This window comes from Alligator mississippiensis, chromosome 13 (assembly GCF_030867095.1).
Source record: "Alligator mississippiensis isolate rAllMis1 chromosome 13, rAllMis1, whole genome shotgun sequence".
NCBI lineage: Eukaryota > Metazoa > Chordata > Crocodylia > Alligatoridae > Alligator > Alligator mississippiensis.
This window is the reverse complement of record NC_081836.1, coordinates 4,176,994-4,195,973: the sequence shown is the minus strand read 5'-3', so window position 1 is coordinate 4,195,973 and position 18,980 is coordinate 4,176,994. Positions and strand designations below refer to the sequence as shown.

The 18,980-nt window shown below is 53.9% G+C and overlaps 1 protein-coding gene across 2 annotated transcripts in view; it reads right to left on the bottom strand.

Annotated features, from left to right (window-relative positions):
* IGSF21 (immunoglobin superfamily member 21) overlaps positions 1-18,980 on the bottom strand; it is a 205,513-nt gene that overhangs the window by 118,242 nt on the left and 68,291 nt on the right. For both annotated transcript variants that reach the window (XM_059716216.1, XM_014601646.3), the window contains exon 2: positions 14,487-14,599. In XM_059716216.1, the coding sequence (XP_059572199.1) occupies positions 14,487-14,599 (113 nt within the window). The remainder of the gene's footprint in view (positions 1-14,486; positions 14,600-18,980) is intronic.

The following is an 18,980-nucleotide window of genomic DNA, read 5'->3' as shown; positions in this document are numbered from 1 at the left end:
GAGGAACACAAAGGACGGCTTAGCCACGCTGTAGCTCTGGGGGTAGTAGGAGGGAGCTTACGGTACAGAAGGAGCGGAGGAGCAGGATTATCAGCATGCATGTAATATAGGAAGATATAAAGATTACTGAGAAATTAAAGGTGCTGATTTGAAGCTCATGTGTGCACAGGGTGGGAGATTACCGTATTATCTTGCATACAACACACATCTTTTCCCACAAAGCAACTCTGGAAATTGGAGTGAGCGTACTAAGCAAGGAAATATGATAAGATGAAGTGTCTGTAGCATAAGTATCTGATGGGGAAAGCAACAGGAAAGCTGCATGTGCCCCACAGGGAGCAGCACAATGAGCACGCTGGGCTCCTCCATATCTTATTCATGAGCATGTTGTATACAAGAAAATATGGTACTTTATCAAGTTAAAAAAACCCCAGAACTTAGTTGTTAGTTTGATGCTATTCTCACACTGGTTATTTTTTTTTTATTACCCCTAGTTGTTCTTATAGCTGCGCCATGCAACCTCAAAGCCATCTCCAACCTCCGCTGTTTGGCTAGTATTAGTCCCCCCGTCTGCCCCCTACGACCCCACATTTGTTTCCAAAAAAAGCCCAGAGCTGGTCTTTAAATTATCACTTCTTCATTCATTCTCTGCAATGTCAGCATAACTTTGGCAAGGACATCAGTACCCCAGTACCCACAAAGAGCAAAGGGGCCCTCGTGAGCAAAGGGTAGCAAAACTACAGCAAGCCAGCACAACAAGAAAATGAAACCCTCAAGACCCCAAGGGAAATTGAAACTAAGTGCCTTTTCATTGAAGTCTGAACAGCTGCTATGGTAAATCATAGAAAACGAGGGTGGGAAGGGAGCTCAGGAGGTCACATCTAGTCCAACCCCCTGCTCCAAGCAGCACCAGCCCCCACTACATCGTCCAAGACGAGGGTTTGTGTAGCCAGGCCTTAAAAACCTCCAAGGATGGAGCCTGCACCACCTCTCTGGGTAACCTGTTTCAGTGCTGCACCCCCCTCCTAGTGAGAAAATTTTTCCTAATATCCAACTTCAACCTCCCTTGCTGCAACTTGAGCCCATTGCTCCTTCTGCCATCTGCCCCCACTGAGACCAGCCCAGCTCCATCCTATTTGCAACCCCCTGCAGGGACTTGAAGGCTGCCATTAAGTCCAACCTCAGTCTTCTCTTCTGGTCTGAGCCAGATGATGCGACTACGTGAAATGCCACGGTTTGGACTTAATGACTCAGAGGCTCCCCAGGCCCCGGCAGGCCAGAAAGAGCCTGGGACCTCCATCCTTCCTTGAAAAATCAAAAAAGCAGCTGAGACAAGAGACTCACTGGTCATTAAGAGAGTTCCTGAGAGCCAAATCCCATAATCATTGAGAAGAAAGAGACCTCACAGGACCTCCACGCCAGCTTCTGAGAACTGGTGAATCTCCGAACAAAACGCTGTCAAGAGTTTCATCGACCCCCGTAAAAAACCATGTGAGTCACCGAGGGACTGGGCTGTCTCTGACACAAGAGACGCAGTGTCCTGCACGCATCTGTACATCTGTGTGCTTTGGAAACAAAGCCGGTATACATACAAGATGGAGAAGGCCCTCCTTGTCAAGACTGCAGCATCAAAGTCATGGGAAATACCGTGATCCAACAGGAGTACTACCAAGAAACTAAACTGTCTGGGAGGAATTGTTTGAATGCAGGAAACCCTTGGCCAGTGATGGAGACAGTAATCACTGTGTTAGTAATTCAGGTTACCCAAGCCCAAGGTGGATGCACTGTGAATGCTGAGCCAACCTGTGCACCTGGCCGGGGCCCTTTATTACTAAACAGTGCCTGATTGATGGCTTTCCTCCCAGCTCCACGCATTGGGGCAATGCACACTGCAAGTTTTCCCTCTGTAAAAGAAGTCTCTGGACTGTAAAAAACTTCCCAGCACCTCTTGTTGATCCTCAAGACCATCACTGTGCTCTTTACATTAGCTCACCTCTCCCTGGCGCTCTTCCCAGACCCAGCTGAGTTATCTTCAATTCCACAGAGCTAGAGACAGGCTACTTATCACCCGGTTTGACCTATACGCCTTGCACTTCTCCCAGGGCTCTAGCTGGGGACGGCATTTCCACACCCCATCCTTTATGTCACCTAACTATTCCATTTGCTTCTATACGGCCTTGGCGTTGCATTCGAAGGTGCCGTCCCTTCCTTGCGCGTTGCCAAACTGCCGAGTGCGAGATCTCCGCGTGGCATGTCAATGTTGGAGCTGCTGTTGCAGAGCATCAGGCTGGATCCTCATCTGATGCAACCCCATTGCCATTAGTAGAGCAAGATCCTGCTGGGGATTTGGTCTATTGTTGCGCTGCCAGGGGAAGTTAGTGGAGCCGGCTAGCCAAATGCATTGCTGGCGTAGCTCCTTTGACCCCGACCGTGCTGCGTTGGCCTCTCTGAACCCATGTGGATTTCCATGCCTTTAATTTTTGATTGATCAAAACGCTCTGCATCCAGATTCCTTTGCTCAGTATTTATTAGTGTTTCTCATACCTCAAAATGGGAGCTGCGGGCGCTCCGATGAAAGGGACCGAGCCGGCTGGTTTTGCAGGAGCTGCGGCGGGTGCCACCGTCCGTGAACAACGGTGCACAGCGGGAGGCTGGCGGTGGAGGAAGCAGTGGGGATGGGGAGAACAACTATGGGAATGACTTCTTTTTCCTCCCCAAACAAGACAGTAGAAACACGGCTATTTTTATGCAGAGACAAGTGAAGTCGGGGCTAACTCCTGGGCTTGCGTAGAGGCATTTGTCTTCTACCTGAATGTGCCGCGCATTTATCTGAAGGCCAGCATTCAGGCTTTCTTGGGCACAGCTAGCTATGTTCATCTTGATGGATAGACCAGGGACTAAATCAGGGACCTGAGAAGCTTAAAGCATGAGCTGCTACAGCTCGAGTTAAACAAGCCTGCGTGTTCCTTAGCCCCAAGGAAGGGCCTTTCTCTCACTCTCATGTATTTTTTAAACCTGGTCACAAAGCTGCCTGGTACAACTGGCTTGAGCCCCTTGCAGAAAAGCTGTGTTAACACAAGTGGTCTACATGGGACTCAACAGCCCTAGCATCTCCGTGCCCAGTTGCTAAAGACCGTCAGTCATTTCTGAGTGTGGCGTCTGCCGCTGGCACTTCCGGTGTCTGTGCCTTGGCAAAGTGTGCAAAGAAAAACCCAAGTTTTAAGTCTGAAAAGGTTGGGAACTGAGGCTACGGGGGAAGAAATAAAAGATGACACCTACTTTTTTGGCTTTCTGAAATGCAGTAAATGGACCCTTAAAGATTAAGATAGGATGTGGACTGGCGCTAGTTGGCTCTACCGAAGTCAGTGGACTAAATGTCCTGTTGGTAGAAGTAAGTGGAGCAAAGACCCAGCCAGGGCAAGTGGGGGTAGGTGCTTAGCATCTCTGCTCCCCATTTCCCTATCCTACCATATGGGGTGTTATATGGGTTGGGAGATGTTCCCATACTCTGATGGGCACCATACTAGCCTCATGGGAAAACTCCGGATGGCGACACGTCAGTCACTGCTCACCTGGATGGATCGAGCTCAGGTGGGCTAGCGGGGTAAGGCCTGTGACCAGACTGGGGCCAACAAGGTGGCAACTGAGGCTGCACATAGCGAGGGAGACATTAGACTTTCGATGCCCGGGGACCCACTTTACCGCCTCCGAAACTCTCCTAAAGCGACAACGCACCGAGCCGGTGCCCTCCGCGCACTCTGGGAGAAAAGGGGGATTTTCAGAAATAAAAATAAAAGCCAGGTTATTTTTTCCTCTCTCTCTCTCTCTCGATGGCTGTTCAGAATGAAGAGTGTAATTTGCTTGGCCGCCCCGGCGCATCATCTTATCACTGAGGGCTGCAACGTGTCTCCGAGTGGGGAGGATTATGCAAATAAAAAATCAGCTTTCGAGAAAGTGGGCTAATCCAATATTACCGAGCAGGCCTGCGATTGAGCGGAAAAGGGAAACCGAATGAGGAGGGAGGGAGGAAGGGAACTCACCGGGAGCAAAAATCCCCGCTGTGCTGAAGGTTGGACCAGGCTGAAGGTTAGGTCCAGGCCTGCGGCGGGGGCTTGGAGAGACCTGTCGGCTGCCCCCCTGCAAGGGTGATGGGATTACGGATGGATAGGGCTGTCTTTGCCAGCTTGATTTTGCTGTGCCCATCGCTTTGGGCAGTGCGATAGGGCTGCTTTGGGGAAGCCCCGTGGGCCCAGCCTTTCCGCCCACCAGGAAAGGGCACGGGACTAGAGCCGGGAGGAACGTGGTGGGGTCAATTCCTCCCACTGGGTGGAGGACACCAGACTGCCAGTCCCACCAGGTGCATCCGCAGCCTCCCCGATGGGCTTGCAATAACCACTTGCAAAACCCGTGTGCTTGTGTGGCCTTGCAGCGCTCGAGAAGAGCTCTCTCCCACCGCTGCATTGCCCGTTCTTTCTTAGCTCTTTCAGCTCGGGAACAAAGGCTTGTCCTATTTCAAAAGCACGGCTATAACGTTGCCATCAAAGAACGTTTGCTGCGCTTTGTAATCTGCGCAAGGTTTATATAAGGCTTTTTTGAAACCTCTCCTTACCCTCTAACAGTGTCCGGTAGATCAAGGAAACTGGCTTTACACGTGCGCGCGCACAAAAAAGTCACTGAATACATGTCAAAAACGCAGGGCAAATCCCTTTTTTGTTCCAAAGTGATTTATAAATAAAGAACAGCATCAAGGGAGCGAGCCCATTCTTAGAGGGCTTGGATCAACAAGGAGGTAACAAGGAAAAACAGCCTAGGGGGAGAGCACCTCTTTCATCAGATGCCACTAGTCCAATTAGCGACTCGTCCAGCTCACCAAGGGACTGCCGAAGAGCTGAGTTTTCAAGCCCAGGGAAACTTTTTTGTCAGGCAGCGTCCTCTGATGAAACCGCTCCCCTCTCCCCCATTGTGTTTTTCATATTCATATTCAGTAATGGAATAAGCCAAGTGCTACCTGCAGGAGTTGGATGGATTGTAAAGATTACACCACGGCCACAAAGTTTCTCCTAAAAGTGGGCTAGAGGATGAATTGCTTCCTCTCCCAGCCCCTGTCTTGCATTGCAATGAGCTCTTTCTGTTCACTCTTAGCTGTTTGATATTAAATGGGGGGAAATAAACCCATTTCTCAGCTGTGATGCACTCTGTCTCTGCTGGGGCGGGTCTTGTGGCTTTGGACATGAACCCAGATGCACAGAGGTGTAACCGGTTTTGCACCCTGGTAGCAGCAGCTGCTACCTCCAATCTTGCAGCCCCTCTAAGTAGGTGCCTGGAGCTGGTGCCCCACTCCCCAAGTCCTAATTATGCTACTGCAGGTGGGCACATGCTGTGAACGTTACAGATAGGCACCAGCTCTGATTTGATTCACAAGTGTTCACTAGTGAAATCAGCTTCATGAGCATCCAGGGATATTTCCCCTAGGTGACTTGTGCTGCTACTTGTAAGCTAGGATCATTTTGGGGTAAAAAACAGGAAGCAAAACCAAGATCCTATGGGGAAAAATCTGGGCATTTTTACAATTAGGCCTGAATGGAAATGCACGGTTTGCTCTGAGGAAGGGTGTCCTTCTCACGCTGACATAAGGACCAGGCGTGCACGTGTATGCGTGGGTTTGGGTGTGTGCATGGGTTTGGGTGTGTGCAATGCAGCAGGCTGCTCTTTGCAGAAGCTGCTTTTCAGCTTTCCCAAAGCCTCACGGGAGAAAACATTCGAGGATTTTCTTCTGTGGGTGGTAAGAAGTCTTTGACTCTTAATTGAGGCTGAAGCATGCTAACCGGTTGGCCAAATTAATTTTGACTACAGAGTTCCCTTCGGAAATCCCAGAGATCACGTTCTCTCCCTTCCCCTGTTTACAAGAAACAGTTTGCAGTACCGCGAGTAGACAGCCTTCTTGGCTTTGCCTATTGTACCTCCTACAGGACTTGTCCATTAGGGTAAGGGTTGGCAGCCAGCGAAGAATGGAGGCACCGACGGTCCCCGAGGTGTGGTCCAGCTGCCGTGACCGAAGGGGGTGAGCAGGACAGTTTGGGGACGCTCCGGTGCCTGGTTACTGCTGCAGTTTGCAAAGTGGTACTCATCTCTCAAGGTCAAGGCTGAACCAAGAGCAGGTGAATAGGGCCTTCATTCAGAAAGGAGAAGGGTCCAGCGTCCTGGTCAAAGCCCTCCTTAAAACTGCGGATGAAGAAGTCTAATCCAGAGAGGTGCCGAGTGCCTGCAGCTCCCACCGAGGAACGAGACCCCAAACGCCCAGTTGAAACACCCTTCCCTTCCTAAGGGCTCAATCCTGTGCAGCAAACCCTCCAGCTGTGCCACTGGACTCATGAATAGTGTTTGCAGGGCTCAGGTCTCAAACAGCAGCGGGGCCATTACACCGCCGTGCTGCATCTCAGAGGTGGAGGAGGTGGTCACTGCCTGCTGCTTGCAAAGTGCTCCTGGGGGACGAGGTGTTCTTGAGAGACGATGCCAAGGTTGGTAAGGCCCGTGATGCCACGTTATGGGGTTTTCAAGCTGGAGCCCGCGCTTGCAGATCTGTTTTCAAAGTCCATGTAATTTTCTAAATGCAGAGAGAACGCGGGGATGTACTAACAATAGAGCTGAGCTCAGAAGAGATCATTATGGCATGGTACCAAGGACGGGGAGACCACAGCTGGGCTAGCTGGGAACCGTATTAAAGAGAGGATAATGACGAATCGGAAGAGGTGCAGAAGATGGTAATTGGGATGATAAAGAGTCTCAGGGGTTGGCGTTATGAGAAGGCAGGGTAATTAAGTTTGTATTCATTAAAGGGAGGAGATTAAGAGGGGACATGATGCAGCTGGAAAATATTCGGGGACAATGGAGAAAGTGGACAGTAGAGATCCACCGCGAGAAAGGATACGAGCATCAGAAACAAGAGGGACTCGGCGGTCCCGGGGGCACTATCCTGCCACGCACCAGGTAATTACAGCAGGGAACAGATGTCTCCTCACAGCCATGCACAAGGGACTTGCGTGAGGAGGATGTGGCGGGGGATGGCACCTCCCTCGGTAGAGCGGCATTTGCATCCAGGAGGAGAGAAGTGCCCAGCAGAGCAAGAGGCTCTCAGAGCAATGGTGCTGCTGTTCCTAACCCTAAAATAATACAACCCCGTGATGCACGATGTTGCTGGGTGGCCCTCTGGAAACAAACCAGGCAGAGGAGCTCAGCTCCCATGAGCAAGCCTGTGATGGCCAACTGGGGGAATGCCAGTCAGGAGTCAGGGGCAGCCCAGCTTAGCGCTCCTCTGCAACCCTGCAGCGATGAGCTGGAGGAGGCAGTCATCGCAGCTACAGCCCTGCAGGAAGAAAGCAATGGGTGCATTCTTGTGCACCCCCAATAACAAATCAGTGGGCCGAGCCTGGCCCCCTGACCACAACAAAGCCCACAAGGATAAGCCAACATCTGCCTCAGTAACAGAGAACAGCCTAACCTCAACCCCAGCCTGGCAAAGCAGCATGTGCGAACGGTACCCTGGGGGCAGCAGTGCAGCCACAAAGGCCGCGGCTCTCATGCAACCCCTGCCAGCGCACGAATGAGCAGGACCTGTCACTTGAGAGAGCCCCTGGAACAAACCCGCCTGCCCCGTTCCTATAACCGGTCATACAATCCTAGACAAGCCTGAGCACATTTCCAATTCAAGCTTCCAAAGGGCCTGAAGATGCAGTGACCTGATGGGAGGAAAAATACGTCGCCGGTCTCCCTTTCATGCTCTGTGTTGCTAAGATTTCCTGTCTTACAGAAGAATAATTTTGCTGGAGCTTTAGTTGCCCCCATGGGGGACCAGCTGGGTGAGGAGCTGGGTCCTGGGTCCATGGGAAGAGCTGGGACATGCCACCCGGGGAGCTTGGCACATGGTGGTGGAAACAGCTGGACTCGACAAGTTCTCAGATCAGATTTGCGATAGTGCAGAGAGCTAAGGGGCTTCGTTTGGGAAAGGGCAGATGTGTTTTCCAGCCCCGGCATTAGCAATGGCTGTAGAAATCTGGGCAGGCTGGCATCAGCAGCCCTAGCTCCCGCAGCCACAGTCTGAGTAGGGTTTTGTGACACTGCGCTGCAAATGCTCGAGCTGGAGGTATCTACAGTGAAGCCTGCACTGTGGCTGGAAAACAGTCTGGGAAGAGGGGGGTTCCAGCACGGCCAGACTCCAGCACCGAGCTCACCATTGCCCTACTGGTGCAAGGAGACCGCACAGCAGGTGTACGGCCCAGATCTGAAGAAACACCCGCAGGTCAGGAGGTTCCTCCTCCAGCTCTGAGCCACCTCCGTGGCAGCCCTGGACCCAGGGGGCTTCCTGGGGAAAGAAAAGAGTATGGGGCATGGCCGAGGTGAGCTGCTGTTAGGTTTTGAGGGCTAGCCCACAGCCCGTTTGGGCTAGAGGTCACCCCAGCAGAGGCCAAGGATGCAATAGCTGGTGAGCTAGCTTGCATGCGACTGCCTGCTGGAAACTGGTCCCAACAATTTCAGGCCTCATTTGGCTGCAGGCTCAGCCCAGTCGCACGTGCATGCACACACACGCCTTGCTTCTGAGGCTCAGCTGGTCTCTGTTCCCGCGACTGCTGGCACTCACCCCCTTCCCTGGAGCCCGGCAGTTTCTCTGGGTTCCTTCTCCAGGCTTCTGGGCCTGGCTTGCCTCCTGGCTCTCGCCTCTGAGCCATTCGTGGTCCAGTTTGTGCACTTGATCCCACTCTTTGGGTGGCCTCTTGGATTCAGACTGCAGTCCCGATGGGCTGGACTGCCCACATCCTGGTCTCTTTATACCATGCTCCAGCAACTCTGTGCCACGGAGAGGACTCTGCACGACAGGGAGCAGAAGCAGAGCAACCTGCAGCCAGGATGGCTTTGGTGTTAAAGCAGTAGGCTGGGATGTGGTAGAGCCGGGGTCATTTCTGCCACAGGCTCCCTACTGAGGATAAAATTGCTCATAGCAGCTTAACTCTTGGAGTGACCACACTGATTATTGGGAGCCCAAACCTGGGTTTCAAAGCATCACTGGGCTGTTGGCAATATGTGACCTAAAATGCCCTAGCAAAGGCTATGGAGTACTTCTCCCTGTGCAAGGCACGCTCTGTTGGCACAACGGGAGCACAGGGGCCTCAAATCCCAGCTGCACCCTACTTCCCAATACAAGGAAGTGCCAAAAGTGGGCATGACCGAGCGAATTCCCCAGCAATTCATCTTCCTAAGGGCATGGCACATGATGGACTTTACACCAATGGCAAATGTTCACGCAGTCCCTCTGTTTGCAGAGCAAGGACGCTCCGACTCTCAAGCCCGAGCTCTAGCGACTACGTTATCCTTTCCCTTTAAACTGAGCTCAGCCGACCAGCCCCGTGCAATTGCTGCGGTGCTGCATCTCCACAGTGCTTTTCCTTTTCCACTGCCTCATAACTTGTCCTATAAATTATGGCACGACAGCAACAGCTTCTGCGATGGGATCAAGAACGTTTCGTCTCCATGCCATTGGTCTGAATCCAGCCCGGGAGGCTAGCGATGAAAAAGTCATTAGGCTCTGCTGGCTATTTGAAGCTTGGATGTAATGGTTTGGTGGCCTCATTTTAGTTGCTTGCGGAGAAGAGCAGCTGCATTAAGTCATTTATCATGCAGAGCAGGTTAGACAATGAAACAAGATGAGCCAGGATGCAGGTACAGCCCCATTACAGCAAAGGGCGTATCGACTGAGGTAGCTGGGTCTTCCAAGATGACAAGACGTGGGATGTGTTGGCAAGAGAGGATGGGATCTAGGAGCCTTAGGACAAAGGTCATCATGAAGAAGACCCGGGAAAAGGTGATTTGAGATGCTGAAGGAGACTTGGAAGATGCACTTGACCAAAGTGCAAAGAGTAAGAGCTACTGATCTTAACACCGGGGCAAGAGGAAGGCAGAGATCATCCTGCCCACCTTGATGGCACTGCATGGCCTCAAAAGTTATGGAGACCCTTTAATGCCCCGCAGATGGGGCAGATTGCAATATGCCCCTCTGTTGCAATTTTGATGAGGTACGCCAAGCTGAGTCCTCCTAAGCACCGTCTCCCAAGTGCATGGCCCGACCTTCTTGTGGCAGCATCATGCTTGAGACCATCAAAGCCTTCCCAGGTGGTCCCTGCATGTCAGGCTCAAAGCACACTAGCATAGCAGGCCTGGGAGACTGCATGTTGCCCCCCGTTCGGGGAATAAACCAAGGACAGGGCTTTCCAGAGCCATCTATCCCTGACACCGAAGTCACTAGTTAGTAGCCTGATCCTCACAACACACACGTGCTCTCCAACCACATGAGCCAAAACCCCTTGAGGTCCCTGGAAAGGCTCCCACTCACACTGCTGACGATCAGCTCAGTCCCTAACGGGCCTGGATACGAGGCAGAGGGCCGGGCACAGTACAACAGGTGAGGAGCAAAATCCCCGAACTACAATTTTGCTTCAAAATGAGATTTTCCTTGCGTCTTCCTTCTCCCTTTCCTTCGGCAGAGCGCACGTTCCCCTCTAATCTTTCCCCGATGAGTAAAAAACCGTGCTCTCGTCACTTAAACACAGAGGAGCTTAAGTCAGACGGTGACGGCTGGAAATCACACTTGCCGGGCTAAATTTAGCTACCTGAGATGGGCTGGCGCTGACAGGAATTTGAAGACAATAATCTTGGTGTCCTCGTGCCTAACAGCAAAGTAAGCCGCGGCTCCGGCATTTCGGAGCTTCCTGCGACACAGTCAAATCTTGGTCATTCATTCATTTCAGCCTCCTCCCGCATCCCGAGGACAGAGGATTACATGGGGTTAGGCAGCGCGGAGCCAGGAGGAGCAGGGGCCGGTGCCAAAGGGAAGCGTTTTGCGGTAATCAAATAAAGGACGCGAGTCTCGGAGATGGGGACAGTCTCGTACAACGCATGGGACTTTGCCGTCGGGGGCTGCAAGGAGGAAAGTCGCTGTGGCTATGCACATCTTCAGCAAAGGAGATCTTGCATCAGGGGTCTCAACATGGGGGTAAATGCATCCATCTAGGTCTTTTAGATGAGCCTCAGTTGTGTTAAGGGTCCATTACTGGTTGAGACCCTTTGTATCAGCTTTCGGGCCTTAAGACACAGAAGAAGTACAGCATCTTGCACAACAGACCCCTGATCTTGGACATGTCTCTAAATGCATCTCTGCAGTAATCAGGTAAAACTGGGGTAGGTCCTTGATGCATGTCTCGATGGAGGACGCGGTGCTCCTGGCAGAGCGGTGTCAGCGCCAGAGGTGGCTGAAAACTGCAGAGCAGGAGACTTCTCTCTATTACGGGGAGCGTGGCAGGGCTGTCGAACCCAAGTCTCCAAGTCCCTAGCATGTGCCGGAGGGGGGAAAAATGAGGATTGCCACCTGCTCTTGGCTTCTTTCACTGGAGCCGTGCCTGGTCTCCAGCCCTAGTTCTCCCCTCCAGCTGCTGGCTGGTGAGTAACTCTTTCCCACTGTATTTCCCAAGTCTCTGGACCCATTTCCCCTGGACAGCACCCCCTCCACCCTCCCATCATTTCCTATATGTCTGCTTTTGCTGTATGAAGTATGTATTAGCTTTCGAGCCAACAGAACAAAAAAAACCAACCAGGTAAATCCACATTGGTGGCTTTAATGAGGCGTGCACACACACCTGGGACCTGAGAGCTGCAATGGGGGATGCTATGGACCAAAGGATGCATCACGGTATCGAGATCTCTGCCTTCCAGACGCGCGCTGCCTGTGGTGACCCCAGGGCAGCAGCCACCAAAGCCTTCAGGACAATTTGAGAGACACAAAGACAGTGCCGTGATTAGGCAAAGCTAAATTCCCATGATCCTCCACAAAGCTTTAATAGGTTTCTGTGATATACGCAGACCTTTGGCTTTCTCTGCTGGCCAGGTCAGTTGGAGCTAAATGAGATCACAGACAATTTGTTAATAAGAGAGGGGCTTCTTTCTGAGACACTGATCTTGCTCTTTGACATCCACAGGCACACGCGTAGCTCACACCAGGTGTGCAAGCATAAAGAATCACATACATCACACACGGACGTGATCATACGGATCACACCCGCACGCTCGGGGGTCCCACGCATCCACACACGCTGTTCTCACACCGGCACGGACATGACAAAGAGAGGGGCAAACATGCCCGCATATACCTACACGGATCACATGACCATGCGTGCTTCTCTCACACTCACAGACCTTGCACTTGTGTGTGTGTGCATGCAGGGCTCACACACACTTGTGCATGGTCCCATGTCTTATGCACAGACCTACACACTCACGCAGAGCAGTGTCACGCACTCATGGATCATGAACACATGCGCATCCCTCCATCCCCCCACGGTGGATTTCTCCCCGTCTCTCGTGCACGCTGGCTGCACTCCGCGGGGGTGAGGAAAATCTGCAAACAAGCCTCGAATGGAAAAAAGAAAACGGGTCCCCCTGGTTGTAAAACAGCAAATGCAATCCACTGTCTCCAGTGCAAATTTGCTTCACCCTCCCAGCCTTGAATGCAGAGCTTAACCTTACATCCTCTGCACTTTTTGGACTGATTTCTCCCGAAGCCAAAGGCAGCCACCCTGTGTGCTTTGGAGACAGCAGCCGGGGCTGGGAGGGACTCATGTTAGGGTTAATCTTTTGGGGGTGAAAAGTCTGTGGGCCAAAATCAAGCTTGATGGAGCCCCACTGAAGCACCCCAGGGATGAAGCTAACCCAGTGCATTCCCTGCATGGTGGGTTTGCTAAGTGACACCATGGGTTAGTACGCCAGCCGTATCCCCCCACATACCAGGTCGGACAGGCAGCATCAGGACAGACCTCTGCTCCAGCATACCAGCCCACCGGCCCATGGCCACACGCCACTGTAAGACAGCCTGCAGATGCAATAGTCTTCCTCATAGTGGGGAGGGCCACAGGCCACGACGGGGCTGCACTGAGAAGCCCCTATGACCAGGGGTGCTGCGATGAAGTGTGCAGGGGCTCAGCACGGGCTGGAGCAGCAGGGTGGCAGCAAGCCAGGCCTGGGGGTCACCAGTGGCTCTGGGTGAGAGACGCAGGACTGGAATAGCAGCACAGGCTGCGTGCCAGGACTGCGGGGCATCGGCACAGCCGGCGTGAAAGAAGCCGGAGCTGCTCCATTTGACCCAGCACTACGACCCTCTCCCTTTGACGAGTGCCAGATTTGCTGGCTAATTAGACGAACGCTGCTTGATGACGCTTCACCGTACAGCCTGGGCTCCGACGCCCGGTTCCCCGAGCACACATCGCGACTGCCCACCCGCCCCCGTGAAGTGTTTTCCATCTGCTCCCAGGGAAGGACGGCTAGACGGCGAGTTTGATTTCCTTTCAAACGCCCGCGCAGTGAGATGGACGGAGCCGTCAAGAACAGGAGGGAACAGCTCCGGCGGGGTGCTTGCCCGCCAGGGAGCTACAGCCACCAGCTCAGTTTCAGTCCCAGGATGCACAGGACCGCAACCCCGCTGGCCCTGTCCCCACAGGCGCACCAGGACCTGCTGATGCGGCGGGGTAGCTCTCTCCACCCCCGGGCTCACAGCAGGCTCTCTCCATGCTGTACTTTGGCCCACCTAAGTGATCCAGGCAGCCCCGTTGCCAGAGATAATGATGATAATAATGCAAAAATTATCATTTTCAGGTCCCCTTTCTGTCTGGGCGGCCACCTGGTTCGCCCATGCCTGTGTCTTGGACCCAGGAGTCAAAGTGCAGACCCCTCTCCCTTGCCCCAGGTTTGTCCTTGTGAGCTGCCAGCGGCCCAGCACTTGGCCTAAAGGTGGCTTTGAAGCCAGGCCTCCTGACTCACTAGCAGGCAGGGCATTTTTCCACCCCAGGGAACTGAGAAAGCGGCTGGTTTGCGACTGTCACGACAGACTTAGGATGGAGCAGAACTAGCTGGGAACTCCCAGATCCAATGGCTGGGAAGGGCCCACGCCAGATCCCAGTGTGGCAGCTACATTGAACTACAAACCCCCGGATGCAAACCCCCTGCGCCCTGCAAACAGACAGAGCAGATCCGTGGTTTGCATGGCAGCCGTCTCCCTGGACCGGGGCTCCCAATTCCCTCCCTCTCTTTGCCCCATTCCCCAGCCCCAAATCCAAGCTGCCAAGTGTCCGAATCCACCAAGAGAGCCTCACAAAAGTACTGGAGTGGGTGTCAGAGCATCCCGAGGGACCGTCTCAAAAATGCCTTCCCTTCCACTCATCATTTCTTTCCTTCCCGCAGGGCGCTCTGTCACTGCAAGGGCAGTGGATCGGACGCAGCAGCTCCGGCTGCAGAATCGATATTTCCATCACTGAGAAATCTGTCTGCCGTTTCCTCTGACATCCCTCCGCTGCATGGCTCCGACCTTACAGCAGGCCTGGGAAGAGCAGCCTGTCTGCTCCTGTCCCTCTCCCCGGAGGGTGCGGTAGAGGAGGTAGCCAAGAGCCACTTACCCGGTACCAGACGATTTCCCGCATCCTGCCGTCCGTCTTGAAGTTACATTTCAAAGTCACGGCATCGCCCACCACCACGGGCGGGAGCGGCTCGATGCTGACGGTCAGGTAACCTGGGAGAGACAGAGGAAAGGAAGAGGACATAAGTCAATGGGAAGGACTGGGGGCAAGCTAGAAACCCCTTCCCTCCCGGGTGGAAGCAGCACTGGGGTTTCCCAATGCATACCACGGTGCTCTCCTAGCTGCTTTCCCTCCCCCTTTGACGTACACATAAAACAACTATATGCTCCAGCTGGCCTCCCTGAGGCCTGATCCCACCTCCTCTGCCCTCAAGCGTGTTGTTTCCACCAGATCCAAAGTCCACCCTTCATCCATGCATTCAGTATTGCAGCCCCAGACTTCCCAAACGGAGCCGTACACATCCCAGCCCCGCCCAGACAGGGCTCAGGACTCCTGAAATCAGGAGACTGGTTTTAAAATGATGATTTTTGAAAACAGCATACATGCAGGGTTATGGTTGCGTTTGGCACCTGGGGTCTAGGCCTTTTCCCTGCCAACGGGGCAGTTCATATACAAGCACGTGGCTTCAAGGCAAATGCCAAGGACCACAAGATCCACCGTAACAATTGCAAGAGCTGGCAGCTGCCAAAGGCCAGGCAGGCTGCAGCGCAACCCAGCGTTGAGCGTGCACGTTCTCATCGGTGTCCGGCTCACCGTCTGTTAGCTGAACAGCCCGGATGCTCAGATTGAGTTATACTGTTAAAATACAAGGTCCTTGCCTCCGCCCTGGGTACGTCAGCAAGGGCAGCGGTCGTCTCGCTGAGAATCAGGCCTGCTGTGTATTACTTTTGATCCCCACCCCAACAGCACTGATATCAGCGGGTCTGCTCCAGATATCCCCCAGCACCAGAAGAAAAAGGGTACAGGGAAAGCCACTGCCTCCAGCCTTTCCAGCAGGGAGCCTGTGCTCCAGGCAGCCAAGAAGCACGGGGTGAGAAACGCGTCTCACCGAGGGACCAGAGCTTCATTCATCTATCCTTCACTCTGCCTTTGAGACTTGCTGGTGATAAGGAGACTCCACAGTGTCTGGGCGTGGGATGCCCACGACATGGAGGTTTTCGTGAAGAAGAAAGGGAGCTTATATACCCGTTGCATCCCTGCAGAAGCCCTGCCATGTCAACTCCCCTTCCCATCCCCATAACACGCAAGCTCTTCCATGCTGAGTCTTAGGCCCTCCGTAATACACTGATGTGCGGCTAACTCTAGGCAAATCCCAGCATGGACCAGCCTGGCACCTGAAATGCTCCCAGGCTGCAGGGGCACCAAGCAGCTGCCCTGAGATGGTGGATGAGGCCACAGCTGCACTAGACACCGTGGCCAGGAGGGCTTTGGTCACCGTACAGCTGGGTCACTGGAGTCCCTGGCAGGTCTGGCAGGTGCCTTGAGTCCTCGCCGCCAAAGTGGGTGTCAGCACCGCGCTGGGCAGAGAGCTGCCCATGCTGCTGCGTTGCAGGAGAGTCTCTGCCCCGGCAGCATTCGGTGCCGGCCAAGCTCTGCTCCCACTGACATCAAAGGGAGCTCCCCTCCAAAGAGCCACATGGTCAGTCTTGAGGACTTCCCAAACCCCCATTTTTAAAGGCCCCAACAATGAGGACCATTAAAGCCCCTCTCCCCTCCCATGGAACTATCCCCCAAAGCTTCTAAGGAGGTGCTGTCTCTTTAAGGCCGGCAGACATGGTGCAATGGGCACCGTGGTGGAAGGACTAGGCTGAATTACATCTCCTGTCTCCTCTCAAGGTGAATCTCAGGATTAATTATCCCCCCCAGATGGTGATGCCAAGTGTGATTGCTTGGAAAGGTGTCACGTGGCTCCCTATTAGTTACACAGCCCGAGTCGGGTTTGCTGAACAGGTGCTTCATAAAGGCGCCCAGGCTTTCGTGTTGCAGCAGCCACGGGAGGGGGCCACGTGCTTCAAGGAGACCAGGGAAGCTGGTGCAGAGGAGTTGTCCGGGCGGACCTCTCCCCCTGGACATTACCTGGGCTTGAACAGCACCTGCCCTGATAGCTGCGTGCCCGTGGACGTGCAGCTGGCAGCACCACATCTCCTTCCCCTCCTGGTTTAGGCCAGCACGGACGCCAAGTGGCCGGGACCAGTCCAGTTTGCATTGCTTTCAGGCCATGACATGAAGCTGGTGGTCTCAGTCTTAGAAGGGAGGTTTCTGCCGACACTGGTTCCTGCGTCCTGCCCCACCTCATCGCGAGTCCTCCCCGCTCTGCGTTCGCACGGCTGCTTTCCCCTTGCTATTTCCTCCCCGCTCTTTGCTATTCTTGGGCAAGGGGCAAAGCCAGGCGAGGAAAGCATCCTCAGAGGAATGACCCTGAGGCACCAAGTGGGCAGGGAGAGACCGTTCACTCCCTATCGCGACAGTATTCACCCACCACCAGATTTGCTCAGAGGGGAAATTGCACCTGCCCGGGCTCTGTCCATCACTGGGCATTCGTGTCCCTGCTCCTGGTTGACGGATGGCATCTCAGTAGCTCTGGGTCCCTTGGGGGGCAGAGGTGGAGGATATACAAACTACTCACCTCCAGCTACTCTGAGCCTCTTGAGTTCCCTAACACTTCTAAACCCAGCTCACCTCATTGCCAGCCTCATTAGGAATTGCAAAACACCTGGTTTAGCCAGACAGCTTGCCTCTAGCAGTGACCAGCTCTTTCTGCTGCAAAGGAGGGGATGCAAACCCAAGACAGCCAAACGCAAGACAGAGGTAAATTCCTCCTGATCCCACCTGCCAGCCTGCGTCCCGAAAGCCCCTTGCATTTGCCTTTCATGGCTGCGGCGGAGCTGGGAGCCTCCTGCAGCAGGGAGTTCCCCTGGTTGCACATTTCTCAGTTACAAAACCACGCCGACGGCAACTCGATTGAAACGCGCCGCGGTAGGAACAAAACCGAGCAAGGGGAACGGCGGCGGGGACCCAAGCCAGCCGGCAAATCCTTCACGGAGGTGCTGGAGGGGTCAGCGCGGGGCTCGATGAAAGAGATGAAAGCCCGCCTTTGAATTTAGTCGGCACTCGCAGTTGAAAGGCAAGGAGCCTTCTTCCTCGAAGCGCCACAGCCACGTTGCACTTGTTACCTTCACATCAGCCCAGCCGAGGCAAGAAAAAAAGAGCAGAGAGGGAGGGGGCGGAGGAGGAAAACAGGCCTGCGTTAAGCAGCCGCTGGTAATTGGCCCTGACAGCAAAACCTTCCAGATCAAACAAGCGATCTGCTAGAGGACGGGGAAAAGATAGCGAGGGCTCTTGAGGCTCCCGCCGTGCCATGTTCCCAGGCAGCACGCTGCATCGGCTCCACGCGCACACCTGGGCTTTGCCACCGTGGTGGGTCGCCCTTCTTCAGGAACATGAAGAGTGGCACGGGGAGGGCCACGGCTACTGGAAACTACTGGGGGGCTACCGAAGCGAGGACTCAGGCCGAGGGGAGGGGGAATAATGAAGAGATGTTCTCGCATCGCAGCGACCACAGCAGCTCTGGCTCTGATGGTACGAGCTTATGCCACCCTTTCCCCTCGGACACGTGGCCACCATCACTCTCCCTCCTGTATCTCTGACAACATTTATGCCGCTCCTATTAAGATCCGTTCAGCAAAATAGCCGGCAATATTTAAGAATACAGCGGAGGCACGCAGGGAGGAAAGAGGAATAAATCTCTGCGGGGGCATCGGGAGCTCCTGGCACGCTGTACTCACACGGCAAATTAGTGAGCAGCGCCGCTCCCCAGGTCCCTCCGTCCCATTTCACCCTGTCCTTTTCTTATTTGGGAACCACTATCGGGGACGGGAGATTTGGGTCACGAGGTGCAGGATCTGTCCCAAGCTTTGTCTCTGACTCTCATTGCTGTCTATGCCTGGACTTCCACAAGTGACACCTTAGGCAAGTCACTTATTCTCTCCGAGGCTTGGCTCAATACTGAGTGGTGGTTCAGGGCCACGTTTTTAAAGACACTGACGTGCCCCTAAAGTTTCAGCTACCGACAGCGGTCCGGCCCTTACGAGAGCGCACGCTTTCAGCTCCGGGTTCAAATCCGGCTGCAGACGAAGCCAAGGATGGCTCTTTGATGACCGAGGAGGGTCTCGCTGCTTTGCAAAATCTCTGCCCGGCCAAGCCAACCAAACAGCCCTGGCGTTTTTATTTGAGCAAATACTCCGGAGCAATTTTGGAGATGTTTGCTCAGCGGCCACGGACAGGTCGACGGTGAAAGAAGCAGGGGGCGGCGAAGGCAGCGAGCTCCAAGGGGCAGCGTGCAAGTCCCTAGGCTAGCATCGCGGGCCACGTCCTGTGCAAATCAAGAAGTCTGAGCTACGGGGGATTTATCGGCACTCGATACCGGGAGCGCTGTACCGTGCCGCCCCGGAGCGATGAGGTCACCACGAGCTCATGAAGATAAATCCTGGTATCAGGGCGGTTATGACATTCCCTCCATGCTAGGGTAGATCC